Genomic DNA, 13,241 nt, shown 5'->3' on the forward strand with positions numbered 1-13,241 from the left:
TGACCCTGGAGACCAGCGACCCAATCATATTCATGCCCAACTGCCCGATGCGCGCCCATCTGCTGTGTTCCCCCCACACACAAACACGTCAGGCCAGGAACAGGGAGAAAAGGGCGCCCAATGCAGGCGCCCACCATCTGGCAACCCTGACAGAAGCCTTGAGGTGAACGGTGAACCAAATCCAAGCAAAGCACCTGCTGGGCCCGTCCCCTCCGCCCTTGTCCCGACAACCAAAATTCCCTGTGCTCTTCGGACCAGCACAAACAGAAGAAACCCCAGCCGTACTTTTCCTCCACATTCCACACCCTCAGACTGGCGACGTTGGCTTTGTACCTTCACCTGCAACAACCACACTACGGGAACTACCTCTAGCCTCCTTTTCTCTGTCTTCTCAAAGACCTGATTTGACTTCCTCCAGTCCCGGTCCCTTGTTTCCACGAGAACCATCACCGCACATACCTCACATCTCTCTGTCTCCCCATACCTATTGCTATTCCTATACTGCTAGGAACCTTCCTCGCAATCTCCAACACCTCGAAGGATACTTTCACAGCTCCCACCCACCTCGCTCACTGCCAGGTACCTTGCCAATCCCACATTGGCTTGACGATCAACAAGTCTTTGGCTGCTGCGACAACCTCAAACTGACCTGATCTGGTTCAGCTTGGCCATCATTCTGTAAGTCATGCCAGCCTCTTGCGTCCATATCACCACAGACATCGCCAGTCACTGCGCCTGCAGCTGCCGGCAGCCTGCATACCATTGCGTTCTGCAGCTTCTGACTGTCCTCCTTCCTCAATATGGACCGTCATCTCAAACATACTCGTTCCCTGTCGAGGCTAATCAGACGTGTAGCTAGCTTCAGAAAGCCAGACATCCACGACAAGGAGAACTGCACCCCCGATTCAGCTCTTCTTCCTCCTCCTCCTACTCCAACCCCTCCACCACCCAAACCAACCCCTACTACACCCCGCCAGCAAGCCTCCATTCCGATGGCTGAAGAAGAAGACTTTAGCTCCCTTCCCCTCCAGGATAGGTTTACCCACAAGGTATGACGTTGCCGCCTCTGCTGCGCCGTGTTTGATGCGCTGACGCGCCGCAGGTTTGGAAAGTCAGAAAGCAGGCCTATGAAGACGCCGCAAAAGCCTTCGCTGCTACTGCCGACGAGTACGACAATGCCTTCAGACCCTTCCTCTCCGACTCGGGCCTCTGGAAAGGCGCCGTCGCCGATTCCAACGTTGCTGCCCAACAAGATGGTCTGGCGGCGTACTGCGCGTTTCTCAAATTCGGAGGAAAGGAACACTGCACAAGGACGCGCGGAACTACGATAGGGCCTATCTGTGAAAAGGGTTTGCCGTCAACGCGTGCCGCTGCCAAGGAGTCATCTCTCGAAGCCCTTCTACTACTCGTCGAACTCGATGTTGCCGCCCCAGTCATCGAAGAGATTATCCCGGCGCTTGCCAACAAGCAACCAAAGGTTGTCGCCGCGGCTATTACCGCCCTGACCGCAATCTACCACAACTTCGGATGCAAGACCGTCGACCCCAAGCCCGTGTTGAAGGTCCTCCCCAAGGCATTTGGTCATGCCGACAAGAATGTCCGTGCTGCCGCGACGAACCTTGCCGTCGAATTCTACCGATGGCTGCGCGAAGCCATGAAGCCCATGTTCTGGGGCGACTTGAAACCCACTCAGCAGACCGACCTCGAGGCGCAATTCGAAAAGATCAAGGCCGAGCCAGCTCCGAAGCAAGAACGATTCTTGCGCTCACAACAAGCCGCCATGGCACGTGCGCCCCCACCCGGAGCCGACGACGAGTACGATGATGGTGGAGACTACGGCGAGGAACCAGCCGAGATGGACGCCTTCGACCTGGCGGAACCCCAGGATGTCTTTGGCAAGATCCCCGCCAACTTTAACGAAGCCTTGGCCTCGTCCAAATGGAAGGAGAGAAAGGAAGCAGTGGAAGGTCTCTACGCGGCAATCAACGTGCCAAGAATCAAGGACGGCGACTTCAACGAGATCAACCGAGGGCTGGCAAAGTGCATGAAGGACGCCAACGTTGCTGTTGTGACTCAAGCCGCGCAGTGTATCGAGGTCTTGGCCAAGGGATTGCGGCAAGGCTACGCAAAACACCGCACTACTGTGATGCAACCCATCATGGAACGCTTGAAGGAGAAGAAGGCAACGGTGGCAGATGCTCTCGGCGCTGCGCTTGACCAAGTCTTCCTGGCTACAAGTCTGACTGACTGTCTTGAGGACATCAATACCTACCTCGTCCACAAGAACCCCCAGATCAAGGAGGGCACCATGAAGTTCTTGATTCGTTGCCTCAGAACGACACGCGATGTGCCGAGCAAGCCCGAGATCGCGTCCATTGTCGAGGCAGGCAAGAAACTGTTGACCGAGTCCAGCGAGGGCCTCCGTTCAGGCGGTGCTGAGATTTTGGGCACTGTCATGAAGATCATTGGCGAGCGCGGTATGGGTCCGCACATGGAAGGCCTAGATGATATCCGCAAGACGAAAATCAAAGAATTCTTCGAGACGGCTGAAGTCAAGGCAAAGGAGAAGCCGAAGGCACCCCCGCCAGCTGCCAAGGCACCGCCCCCGAAGAAGGTCGTCGGAGGGAAGAAGCCCCTGGGCATGAAGAGACCGGCCATGCCGGCGGCAAGCGCTCCGCCGCCCGCCGACCCGGAACCCCTCTCCCCACAAGCTTCATCTCGTCCCAAACCCGCAGGCACCAAGATGGGCATGCCGAAGCCGTCGGGCTTGGCCGGCCTCAAATCCAAGCGCCCTCTCGGTGCACCAGCGGCGGCCGGATCCCCTCGACGCCCTGCTGCCGCACCAATTATGCCCGACGATGATGAGCCTGCTCCTCCCCCGCCTCAGCCTCGCATTGGCCTTGGCAGAGGTGGTCTTGCAGGACGATCTCTTGCGAAACCTGCTGCCGCTCCTGTTCAGATGCCTCCTGCATCGCCGCCGCCTTCCAGCGGACTCACGGCAATGGAGCGGGCTGAACTCGAAGAACTCAGATCGGCAAACGAGCGCCTGACACGCCAAGTGGAGGAAATGAGGCATGAAAGGAGCAAGTACATGTCTGAGATTCAAGAGTTGAAGAACCAAAATGCGGGTTTGATTGAAGACCATACCCGTGATGTCCTCAGCATCAAGGCCAAGGAGACGCAGTTGGTTCGTGCAAGAAGTGATGCAGAGGCCACGGAGTCGACGAACGATCGCCTCAGACGGGAGCTGGATCGCCTTAAGAGAGCGCTCAACCACGCCGAGGCCCTGAACTCAAGGACAGGCATGGGCAGCCCAGGTAAGATAGCAGCTTCTTCTTTCAGTGAGTGTTCATGTACTGATGTAATCGCAGGTCTTGCTTCGCCTACGCACGACGACGCCGGTATCTACCGCGACGCATCCTACGGTTCATCTTCTGCTCGACACAACCGTGTTAGTTACGCCAGCAACATGTCTGAGGAGAAGGAGAACGGAGACCATCACTACCCTCGCTCAAAGGCACTCAGTCCCGAGCTTAGGTATACGGGCAGTGCATCTTCCGGACGTGGCAGCCCTGCTAGAGGCTACAGGAGTTCTGCGGCCACCCCCGTTGATGATATACCGGCACCGTCATACTCGTCTGGCGGCGGCGGTGGAGGCGGTGGCATGAACTCGAATAACAACGGTGTGGAAAGCTGGAAGCGTGCAGCTGAAGTGACCAGCCAACTGAAAGCCAGGATTGAACAAATGAAGGTCAGTTGTCATCTTGATCTGGTATAATCTGTTTCCCATCACTAACAATTCTTAGGCGAAACAAGGATTTGCCCGTCCTTGAGCTCGACGGCCGAACCACCCGGTGCCAGATGGCCCGCTGGATACTGACGTGAACATGAAGAGGGGTTTTGTTTGGGGTCCGTAATGGTCACGGTTCAAAGGGGGGAAATCCTGCGTGTTCTTGGTTGCATATCACTGGCGTCGGAAGCATACCCCATACCTTATCTCCGGCCTGCAGTTGGGATAGGTAATTTCCGTCTGTATGAGTTATGCATTTTCACCTCTATTGTCGGCTCGCTTGTATAACCTCGAGGGGCGCGAGTGTACTTAATTAACGATGATTATGAATAAGAGTCTGCGATACCAGTCACTATGGAAGCATGATACCTTTGGCAGTTGCAAGCGTGTCATTCTCGATCTCATCGCACCGTTAGCATCGTACTTAACTAAAAGGTAAAGATTGTTATCAGTGGTAGTTGACTAGAAACCTGTCACTTATTCCCATCCAGTTCTCCAATGCGCCCAAACATCAAAACCACCCTTCAAATCGCGAGGTACACGACGATACACCACCCAAGCTTAATGTACACAAATTCCTCGCTGACCAAGCCAAGAAAGATAGGAAGAAGTGAATGTTGCGTAGTAGCCGAGAAATCCAAGTCGAGACAGCCCTCAACCAAGCCTGACTGTCCCAACTCGACTCCTCAAGCCAATATGGAGCCGCACCTTTAGAATCGAATAAAATGCCTAAACCACCCAGCCGTACTATAATCCAGCATGAACTTTGGAATGTACTTGGGCTTCGGTTCCATGTCCTTCACAGCCTCACTCTCTCCCTTCCCCGTCTCCCTCTGCGCCTCCTCCATCTTGGCACTCTTCCCACCAACAGGCATCGTATGAACCGAAGGCCTCATAATGTGAACATTCACCTCGACCGGATCAACCTGAATGTGCGAGCGTTTATCTTTCGCGATATTGATCCGCCCATCATGTTCCTCGAGAAGCACGTCTCGACGTTTTGTGAGGAGAGACGAGGTGAATTGTGACGATGACTTGATCCTGCTGATGACGCGGACGGGATCGACGCGTAGGGCGGAGAGGTCGACGTTGTCTACGCCGATTTTGCCCGTGTGGATGCCGAGGTCGTGGGGGGGTGGTGAGTCGGGGGTTGGGGCGAAGACTTTGTTGTCTTTTGCGGTGGGGAGGGCGAGGGTTGTTGGGAGGAGGAGGGTGAGGAGAGATGTTGTTAGATGCATTGTTTTGTGGTGTTTTAGTTGTGTGGTTGTTATGATGATGGCTTCAGAGTCGAGTGACAATGACAACTGTTGCGGTGTCTTGGACTTGGATGGTGAGGCGGTGGGGGGGTTCCAGAGTCTGGGGACTTATACCACCCACCGAAGACGAAAGAAGCTTTTCCTCCATGATTCCACCGGCTGCATCAAAGTTGGGATCGGGAAAAAGAGGGGATCGCAAGAACAGTCCAAACAACTTGCACCTGTGCGGTGTGGTGCGGGCGTGCCGCGTGCGTACGTGCGGGCCACAACGGTGTCAAGTGTCATTGACTGCCAGTTTTGACACCTTCTGGCTGCAGACTGCCGGGGAAAGGTTAGTCGGTAAGTTCAAGAGGTATACATCCTGCACAGCAAGGTAGTGAGTGTCTTCTCGAAGGCCGGGGGTCGTGGGCTCAAGAGAGGGGTTTGCGAAAGGTTCTTGACGGTTGCCTGGGGATTTAGGTGAGGTCATCGTGTGGCGGGAACATCAGACCAACTTTCGAACTCATGTGTGTGGTTTCGGAGCGTTGAGCGTGTTGGAAGGTTTTGGAAGTCGGTGGGGGTTCCCTTACTTTAGTTATCGGTGGACTGTTTGACTTTGTCATTGTGTGAGGAGGGAGGAGCTTTGACGTCAGGAAGTCCGGGTGAGAAAGCTTGGTTCGGGAGCCGAGAGTGGACGCCGGGTTTACGGCCCCGCCTGATGCGGGCGATAAGTTGCGAGCCGACGTTGAATTGTGCTCCTAGTTTACTACAGTTAGTTGCACTTGACCAAGCTTTCAGCCTCAAATGCTTGATCCTCAGTTTTGGCGAAAAATCTCCCCTTTCCCTTGTTGCTACGACGGAACTCTGGCGCAAGCCTGGTTATTGAGTTGGCCGGTTGGACTTTTCAAGGCAATCAAAACAGTCATCACCATATCTCGAAAAAAAAACTTCATCCCAAAAAATACAATTAATATCATATTATAACAAAATTGATCTCCGGACAATGTTAGCTGGTTGCTCAGAGTGTTCTGGTGATATTGACACATGTAGCAGTAGCTCATGAGGCCTTTCTGAGCCCACTGCCGTTCAAACAGTGGTACGACCGAGAAAGATGTCACTTCAACGGAAGTGAGAATCATCAAAAGTGTGAACTCCATTACGGTCATATGCGTTCGCGATCTTCAAAGGCTGAGGTGTGGCGGTGTAGTTGCTAATGAAAATTACATTGCTTTTTGCAAATCATCACAAGGCTTTTTCCGCAGATGTGGTTCGCCAGTATGCAGCCTTCAAGGCGCCCACCTAGGCCTGTCTGCTAGTTCCAGCATAATGAGCCAGTAATGGATGTGGGCGAAATTAACCAAAAAGCTGACCTGCAGGTCTGCCTTGTTATCTGGCCAGGGGTAAGCGCGCCTAAGCCTCCATCTCGCCTGGCGCCAGGCATAACCAACGACTGGGATGATACGAAGCTGAGAAATTTGGAAGCCTCGATCCCTAGAAGTTGTTTTGCCGGGGCGTTTCCTTTCTCGTAAATTCTGGTGACCAGCATCTCAATGCGGGCATCCCATGACAGCATCACTTCTTCCAAACGTCTTCTTCTAGAGTCGCTCCCGTCTCTTTCAGGTATCATCTGTCAATTAGAGTGGCCAAAATGGCTGACCCTCTCAGTATCGCTGGCTCGGTTGCTGGATTGCTGGCCACGGCGGTCAAAGTGTACAACGCCACCTTCAATTTCGTCTCCAGCGCGATCGATGCCCCCGAGTCTGCGATACAAATGTTTCAACTTATTGAAGAGACAAAAATGACTCTGTCTTCTGTCCACGAGCTGCTTCACTCCCTCGACACCTTCCCCAGTTCCCGCAAAAACATGATCCAGCTCGATCACCTCTCCATTGTCATCACACACTCCGTTCTAACACTTTCAAAACTCGAAACCATTGTGTGCCAGCAGGATGGGTTGCGGTCTCGGATGAAATGGGCGCTGTGGCACGAAAAGAAGATTCTAGCTCTTCTTCCCCGGTTGGAGTCTCAGAAGTCAACATTGGCTGTGATGATCACACTTCTCAATTGGTGAGTAGTAGACAACCAAAGGCACTAGGTATATGAAGATTTATTTATCATGTCATAGCAAGACTCAAGAAGAAGCAAGTCGCTCTCAAATCACCATGTTGGCCAAAGTGGACGAAATTCTTCAGCAAAACCGAACACTAGCCGAACAATTGAAGCTGCTCGACAACGGAAAGTCGTGGGACACTAGATCCGTCAAGTTCATGGACAACGCGTCCTCAATAACTAGCAGACCTGTGTCTACCCAAAGTGTTATCCACAGAACCCCTTCAGCCGCCTTTCGGACCCCCGAGTCTTTAGAGGGATCGATGATCATGACGCTATCAAAAAGGAATTTCGAGCTCGACTTGGGTCAATCGAGGGTTTATAAACGGGCCCAAGACCGCGAAACAGACAGATCCTCTTTCACAACATCCAACGCCCCGACAAGCGCTTGGAGTATGCTCTCTGGTCTCACCATCGGCGACATTTCCATCGTGTCAGCGTTTAGATTGCCAATTACTCTCAAGGATATCAATAAAATTGCACCGGGGTCAACATTTTCAGGTCTTTTGATGAACCGTCAATCTATGGAAGAGCAGACTCGATCCAATCCATTTGAGTGCAGCGACTCACTGTCACGAGCTCCCATTAGGGGCGAAAGATTGGCAGGGACGTTGTCTTTCAAATTTGATAAGTCTGACGACGTCGCGTACAGAGAGCCCGAAATTCAACAAGAAGGATTGACAACTTTCACGTGAGTACCTGATCTCTCTCTGCAAATCGGTTTTATGCTGAAACTCGTAGTATCATGATAGTCGGGGACTCCAAAGCGCTTAATAGTGAGATGATCAACACTTTCATCAACCCAACACCATGGTTAAAGCTCGAAAAAGATGTACATATCCCCACGCGTACTCACTATTCTCGATACGCAGTACGGTACGTGTCTTTGGCAACACCAAAAAATCTTGTCTGTCAAAACGGGCCGTGAATTCTCTATTGACATGGATAGTGTGCGTGGTGAAATACTGGGCCTTGAACTACACGATACAACAGGACTAGCAGATGATCGCTCTCTCAGGCAACAGTCATACAAAAGTGAAGACGCGTTCTTGTTTCTTGTAGGCGTGGACAGCGCGGCGCGGGTCGAAATCCAAGACCTAGCGAACGAGGTTTCCAGAGCGCGACCAGACGCCCTTTGTTTTCTGGTGGGGACGTCTAAGAACCGTGGAGCACCGCATGGCGATGCTGAGTTGGGACGTATCGCGAAATTCTTCCTTGATCTAAGAATAAAAGTGTTGTATTGTGATGTGCAACACCCAATGAGCGTTGGACAACTGCTCGCACAGGTAGGCTCCATGCTAGGGGCATTGATTCCATAAGATAATGAGCTAATCAAGTTCCGCGCAGGCCATTATAGCTGCGAATCGTAGAGGCCTAAGGAACTTGCTCGAAGCCCCCACCTCGCCTCAACTATCCAAGGTTACGATCGAATAGAGAGGACTGACAGGAAACAAATTACCTATTCAGCAAGGGCATCCTTGAGTATTAAGCAAGGAAAAGTAATCAGATCGTCACGGAATCAGGAAGAGAGCTGTGGGCTAGGGCGTTGTCGGTCGAATGTGGATTGATCAAAGATTATACTGAAATTGGAGGATCTCATAGAATTGAGATACCAGACCTTATAGGGAGATTCGAAATTTCGAATTCGGTGGCTTGCATCGAAGGCTATCGACGATAGAAATTCTATCAAATCAATTTCCCGCTTTTGATTTGCGCTGTTTGCTTTCCTCCAAAACTCCGCTTTCACTGGAAAGGCTCTCCATCTCAACGTCGAACTGTGAGTATCTGCTGCGCGGCCCTCGAGAGACACTGGCATGCGTGCTTTCCTTCACTCTCGATCCCTCCGAGGCGATCAATTTAGGTGCCATTGCCCTGAAGAATCTGCGTAGGGTAGGCATTGAGCCACATATTATGAATAGATTCACCTCGACGAAACTGTGAGCGGGAAGTCATGAGTTAAAAGTATGGCAAATGGAGGACTTTGGAAGAAGACAGGGTTGAGGACGTACGACCAGACATTTGCAGGGGCTGCTACCCATGGGATATCATTGGATGAAAGGAGCGACTGCAAGTAAACCATGCGGACGACAGATGTTGTGACAGTTCTGGAAAGGGGATCAGTATGTTTCCCCTCAGACGGCTGGAATATGGTATACATACATGGATCCAACGCCAAACATAAGCACGGCTCCCACTTTGACAGCCGGCCGCATCTGCAAGCGAAGAACCATGGGTATTGGTATGATGAAAAGGACGACGTCAGAAACAATATTGGAAACGGCGATGGCCATGTAAAGTACTGCTGAGTTTAGACATGTTCCGGAGGTGTACGGGTCCCAGTTTGTGCGAATCGGTTGGCAGTGGAAAAGGAGAAGTGATGCGATAATGATAGTGTATGCAGAAACCATCGCAATGGCTGTCAAGATTGCGTTTCGGTACCACCTCTGGGGTGAAATATTGAGGTAGGCGGTCAAAAGTGAGGTTTTCGTCAAGCCGTTGCAGGTGATAAACACAGGGGCAACAATATAAGAGCTCTGTGGGGATACGTCAGAATTGAAGGCAAATTGACATCGACAGCATCCATTTCGACATCGACCGGAACACTCACCAGCATATGCTTCTCGTATATCTGTATGGACATCTCGAAGGCGTGGTGACCCAAACCCCCTATCGATATAGACCCTGAAGTACGATGTCAGTGTCTTGATCGAGCCCCGAGAACCTGAAGGTATAGCATCTTACATATCTGCACCGACTGCATGACAATAGAACAAACCTTGAGAGAATCAGTTTCCTTCGGGTTCAGATAGCAGTATGTCAGATATTTACCCATGCGAAGAATATCAGAACTGTGGGGAATGAATGTCAATAACAGCATGGTTGTGTGGTGCCAAGTCACTCACAATCGTCGATCTTTGGGCCATCGGATAGACAGAACTTTGTGTAGAATCTCTGGACCAGAGTCAAAAATGCCAAGGGCCCCAAGATACCGAATACCAGGTAGTGTTCGAGCACTTTCTGTTGCTGCGGATGCTCAAAGTCTACCAAGTAGCCCTCGGGGGCCTTGATGACAGTTGTGGTGCCATTAGTGATCGGAAACTCGGCCATGAGAATGACCAAGTGTTGACGGTCTTCAAAAGGCCAAGGGAAGAGAAGATGGAAAATCAGAAAAGACAGACTGGCGACAAATTCATCCCTGCATACTACGCGAACAAACAGCTGCGACCCTCAATATTTAAACATGTGCACATTCCATCCTCTGATCTGCTTGAGCTCTTTTTTCATTGTGCTAACCTTATCACGGAAAATGACGAGGATTTGCTCTTTGAATTATATTAAACATGACTGATGCGACTGGAAAAGACTCTGAGGCGGGCTGAGCTATCACATTCCCGTTTTCTGTCAACCAACACGAGGACCGGCCCTGGCCTGGAGAACTGCATGGGCCCTGGCTTTCGGATGGACCTTGGCCTGCACTCTCACACAACAGATGGCCAAGAAATGCAGGACAGGGCTGCCTACATGCAGCAAATTTCACCAATGTGAGTTGAACATCCGGACCGGTCTGATACCTGGTTACTCAAACCCTTGCGTTCTCAACCGGAATGGATCGAATGACCGTCCTGTGAGAGCATGAGTAGCACAGTTGGTAGATTCTGGGCCGCGAGTCTAGACGCTCTATCGATCAACCGCGAGAACGGAACCATGAGATACTCATCATGCAAACGACGCAAACAATAGCAACCCTTGAAACCCAATCTTAATGGAGCATGGTGTTGTGAACAATATTGGATTCTGACAACCTGAACTGGAGCCCCGGCCAGGAACCCACCCAAGATTGAAAGACATAAAGGCTCAGATCCATTCCATTCTTTCTTTCTGAAACCCCAGGAGACACAAATCAAGTCCAGGTACCCGGGCACCTCTTCATCCTTTCTCACTCTCATCTTCAACCTAATATCAGCCAAGATGGTCCGCCTCTCCGTCCCGCTCACCATCGCAGCCACGCTGATCGCCAGCGGCATGGCCGCATGCTCAAACACTGGGCAGGCTCAGATGGTCACCTACGTCAAGCGAGCGACCAACCTGACCCAGGAGCAATTCTGGGACTACTGGCAGACCCAGCACGCCCCCAAGGTCGCCCCCTTGGCTGTGCACTTCAACATCACGCGTTACCAGCAGGTTTGTAAATTGTAGCCTTGGCTTTTGCATTGCTGCGAGCCGGCAATGAGCATAAACTGATTCTGTCATAGATCCAAGTCGGGGGCCAGATTCTTCCCACCGAGGCAGGTTCAACCGTGCCGGCATCCACCGTCCCCGTTGACTTTGACGGCATTGCCATGTTCCTGTACAAGTCTCCCGCGATCCTCACGGCAATGCTTTCTCACCCTTACTACCTTGCTGTTGTTGAGCCTGACGAACATGTCTTCATCGACAAGGGTGCTTTTGGTAACGGCATGGTCGCAACATTTGTTGGTACCGACATCGAGATCGTTGATGGGAAGCAGGATGTGTGGGTAGGAAGTCAGGCTACGCGGGAAAAGTTTCAGAAAATCTTTGAGTCGTACCTGTAGGCCCTGGGTGGAAATCCACCAGTTATCTCAACTTAAATTCTGCAAGAGAGAGGAACCTGCCGTATAGAGTAATTTTACCGGAGACCCAAGTACATGTAATAATTCAGTAGATGTGTTGGTTCTTCAATTTTGGTACATCACTTGGCCGCGTGTCATCCGCAAGTCTACTTGCCATTCATGTGAATCTTGCTCGTTGGCAATGTGCTGCCAATTCCTCTCTCTTTTCTTTGATGAGAAATGACTTGTAGGATCTTGGCGATAGTGGCAACAAGGCTCCCGGCAGCTTTGCGGAATATGTTCTGAACTGGGAGAATGTGCTGTTGGTTGTTGTTAAATCAAAGCATCAAATATGACGGGTCATATGCGGTCGAAGTTATATCCCACTTTACCGTCGTACCCCCGGGCGGAAGTGGATCCGCGGCGACGGAGGCCATATCCGTCTCTCCGGTTGGGCTCTTCAGCAAGGGTCGTGGGGATCAAGGCCAATTCCATCACTGCGTATAAGAGTAAATGGAGTCTGCAAGGGGACCTCTCGGAAAGTCTTTCCGCATGGGATAGTGAAGGGTGTGGAGTGTCTTTCGATTCTGCATGCGGACAAGGACCACGTAAACCCCTGGCAGACCGTTTTCTGTTGGAACCAGGGTCATTTCTATTTCACCAGCCTTTTGTACCGGGGACCATCAATGTCTGCTCATAGATACGGATACATTCCGTATGGTTACTGAGTAGAGAAAAAAGAAAGAAAGAAAACAAATGAGGGCAGTCGTAGTACATCAGCTTTCGGATATGACAAACAAGAGCGTCAGCCAAGTTAGATATACGTAGCCATCTAGCAAAAGAACAATCCCAAGAACACAGATACGAGCAAAGAGGAGGCTCGTCAGTATACTTGAGCAGCAGGTGACCAGGGTCCATGTCCATCTAGTACCTATCTGTCGTCAAATTTGTGCTTGAACCAGGAGGCAGTACTTGCAACAAGGTACTCGCATGTGAGGAGTGCTCTGATGGCTCAAATCACGGTGAAGTAGAAAAACAGAGGACTCATACGTTTGAATCAACCTTGTAGATTGGATTTCAACTGTCACAAAGATAATCACACTAGTTTCGTTACTTAGCCGAGAGATAGACCCAGTGACTGTCCCCTCTCCTATTATGCTGCTGGGTCGGAAGCTCGCGATGCATTGTGGCAGGGTACCGGCTCCTAAAGGATCTTCGGTGCTCATCTGGTTTCTCCACAGACCATGAACAGAATAATCAGTTCTCTAAGAAGCCTGCCACCCTGTGTACTGGAAGCGAGAATAATGTCACGATGTGATCTGCTATAGCCTATAAGTGAAAGACGCAGCTGTATGGGCAAATTTAGGTTGCTGCAACATGACGCTTTCGGGTCTACTGTTCTAAAAGAAGGAAGATGTGGTAGCTTCGAACTCAGTAGGTACATGAACAGCGCAGTCTAAGTATCATCAGAAATGCATACATGCTCGCGATCTAGCCCTCTTCATTAATATTTCCGAAGTCCTGCCTCCATCTCCG

The 13,241-nt window shown here is 51.2% G+C and overlaps 7 protein-coding genes across 7 annotated transcripts; 4 read left to right on the forward strand and 3 right to left on the reverse strand.

The window, feature by feature from the left end:
* Positions 1-800: 800 nt before the first annotated feature.
* On the forward strand, positions 801-3,833 carry CCOS01_08897 (spindle pole body component alp14; the record flags this gene model as incomplete). The annotated part of the gene is made up of 4 exons (XM_060457057.1): positions 801-1,049; positions 1,103-3,317; positions 3,372-3,751; positions 3,807-3,833. The coding sequence occupies 4 exons, from the start codon at positions 801-803 to the stop codon at positions 3,831-3,833; spliced, it is 2,871 nt and encodes a 956-aa protein (XP_060311757.1).
* A 667-nt stretch (positions 3,834-4,500) lies between these two features.
* Positions 4,501-5,028, reverse strand: CCOS01_08898 (uncharacterized protein; the record flags this gene model as incomplete). The annotated part of the gene is made up of 1 exon (XM_060457058.1): positions 4,501-5,028. One exon carries the CDS (start codon positions 5,026-5,028, stop codon positions 4,501-4,503), a length of 528 nt encoding a protein of 175 aa, XP_060311758.1.
* Positions 5,029-5,154: 126 nt separating this feature from the next.
* On the reverse strand, positions 5,155-5,331 carry CCOS01_08899 (uncharacterized protein; the record flags this gene model as incomplete). The annotated part of the gene is made up of 1 exon (XM_060457059.1): positions 5,155-5,331. The coding sequence occupies one exon, from the start codon at positions 5,329-5,331 to the stop codon at positions 5,155-5,157; it is 177 nt and encodes a 58-aa protein (XP_060311759.1).
* A 1,342-nt stretch (positions 5,332-6,673) lies between these two features.
* CCOS01_08900 (uncharacterized protein) lies at positions 6,674-7,829 on the forward strand (the record flags this gene model as incomplete). The annotated part of the gene is made up of 2 exons (XM_060457060.1): positions 6,674-7,092; positions 7,151-7,829. The coding sequence occupies 2 exons, from the start codon at positions 6,674-6,676 to the stop codon at positions 7,827-7,829; spliced, it is 1,098 nt and encodes a 365-aa protein (XP_060311760.1).
* A 50-nt stretch (positions 7,830-7,879) lies between these two features.
* Positions 7,880-8,453, forward strand: CCOS01_08901 (uncharacterized protein; the record flags this gene model as incomplete). The annotated part of the gene is made up of 2 exons (XM_060457061.1): positions 7,880-8,010; positions 8,153-8,453. The coding sequence occupies 2 exons, from the start codon at positions 7,880-7,882 to the stop codon at positions 8,451-8,453; spliced, it is 432 nt and encodes a 143-aa protein (XP_060311761.1).
* A 602-nt stretch (positions 8,454-9,055) lies between these two features.
* Positions 9,056-10,242, reverse strand: CCOS01_08902 (uncharacterized protein; the record flags this gene model as incomplete). Its single annotated transcript, XM_060457062.1, has 6 exons — positions 9,056-9,239; positions 9,295-9,668; positions 9,743-9,816; positions 9,877-9,910; positions 9,964-9,983; positions 10,038-10,242. The coding sequence occupies 6 exons, from the start codon at positions 10,240-10,242 to the stop codon at positions 9,056-9,058; spliced, it is 891 nt and encodes a 296-aa protein (XP_060311762.1).
* An 861-nt stretch (positions 10,243-11,103) lies between these two features.
* CCOS01_08903 (uncharacterized protein) lies at positions 11,104-11,708 on the forward strand (the record flags this gene model as incomplete). The annotated part of the gene is made up of 2 exons (XM_060457063.1): positions 11,104-11,316; positions 11,388-11,708. The coding sequence occupies 2 exons, from the start codon at positions 11,104-11,106 to the stop codon at positions 11,706-11,708; spliced, it is 534 nt and encodes a 177-aa protein (XP_060311763.1).
* Positions 11,709-13,241: the final 1,533 nt, after the last annotated feature.

The sequence above is a fragment of the Colletotrichum costaricense genome (assembly GCF_030867565.1).
Source record: "Colletotrichum costaricense strain IMI 309622 chromosome Unknown Scaffold_9.1, whole genome shotgun sequence".
Classification (NCBI taxonomy): Eukaryota; Fungi; Ascomycota; class Sordariomycetes; order Glomerellales; family Glomerellaceae; genus Colletotrichum; species Colletotrichum costaricense.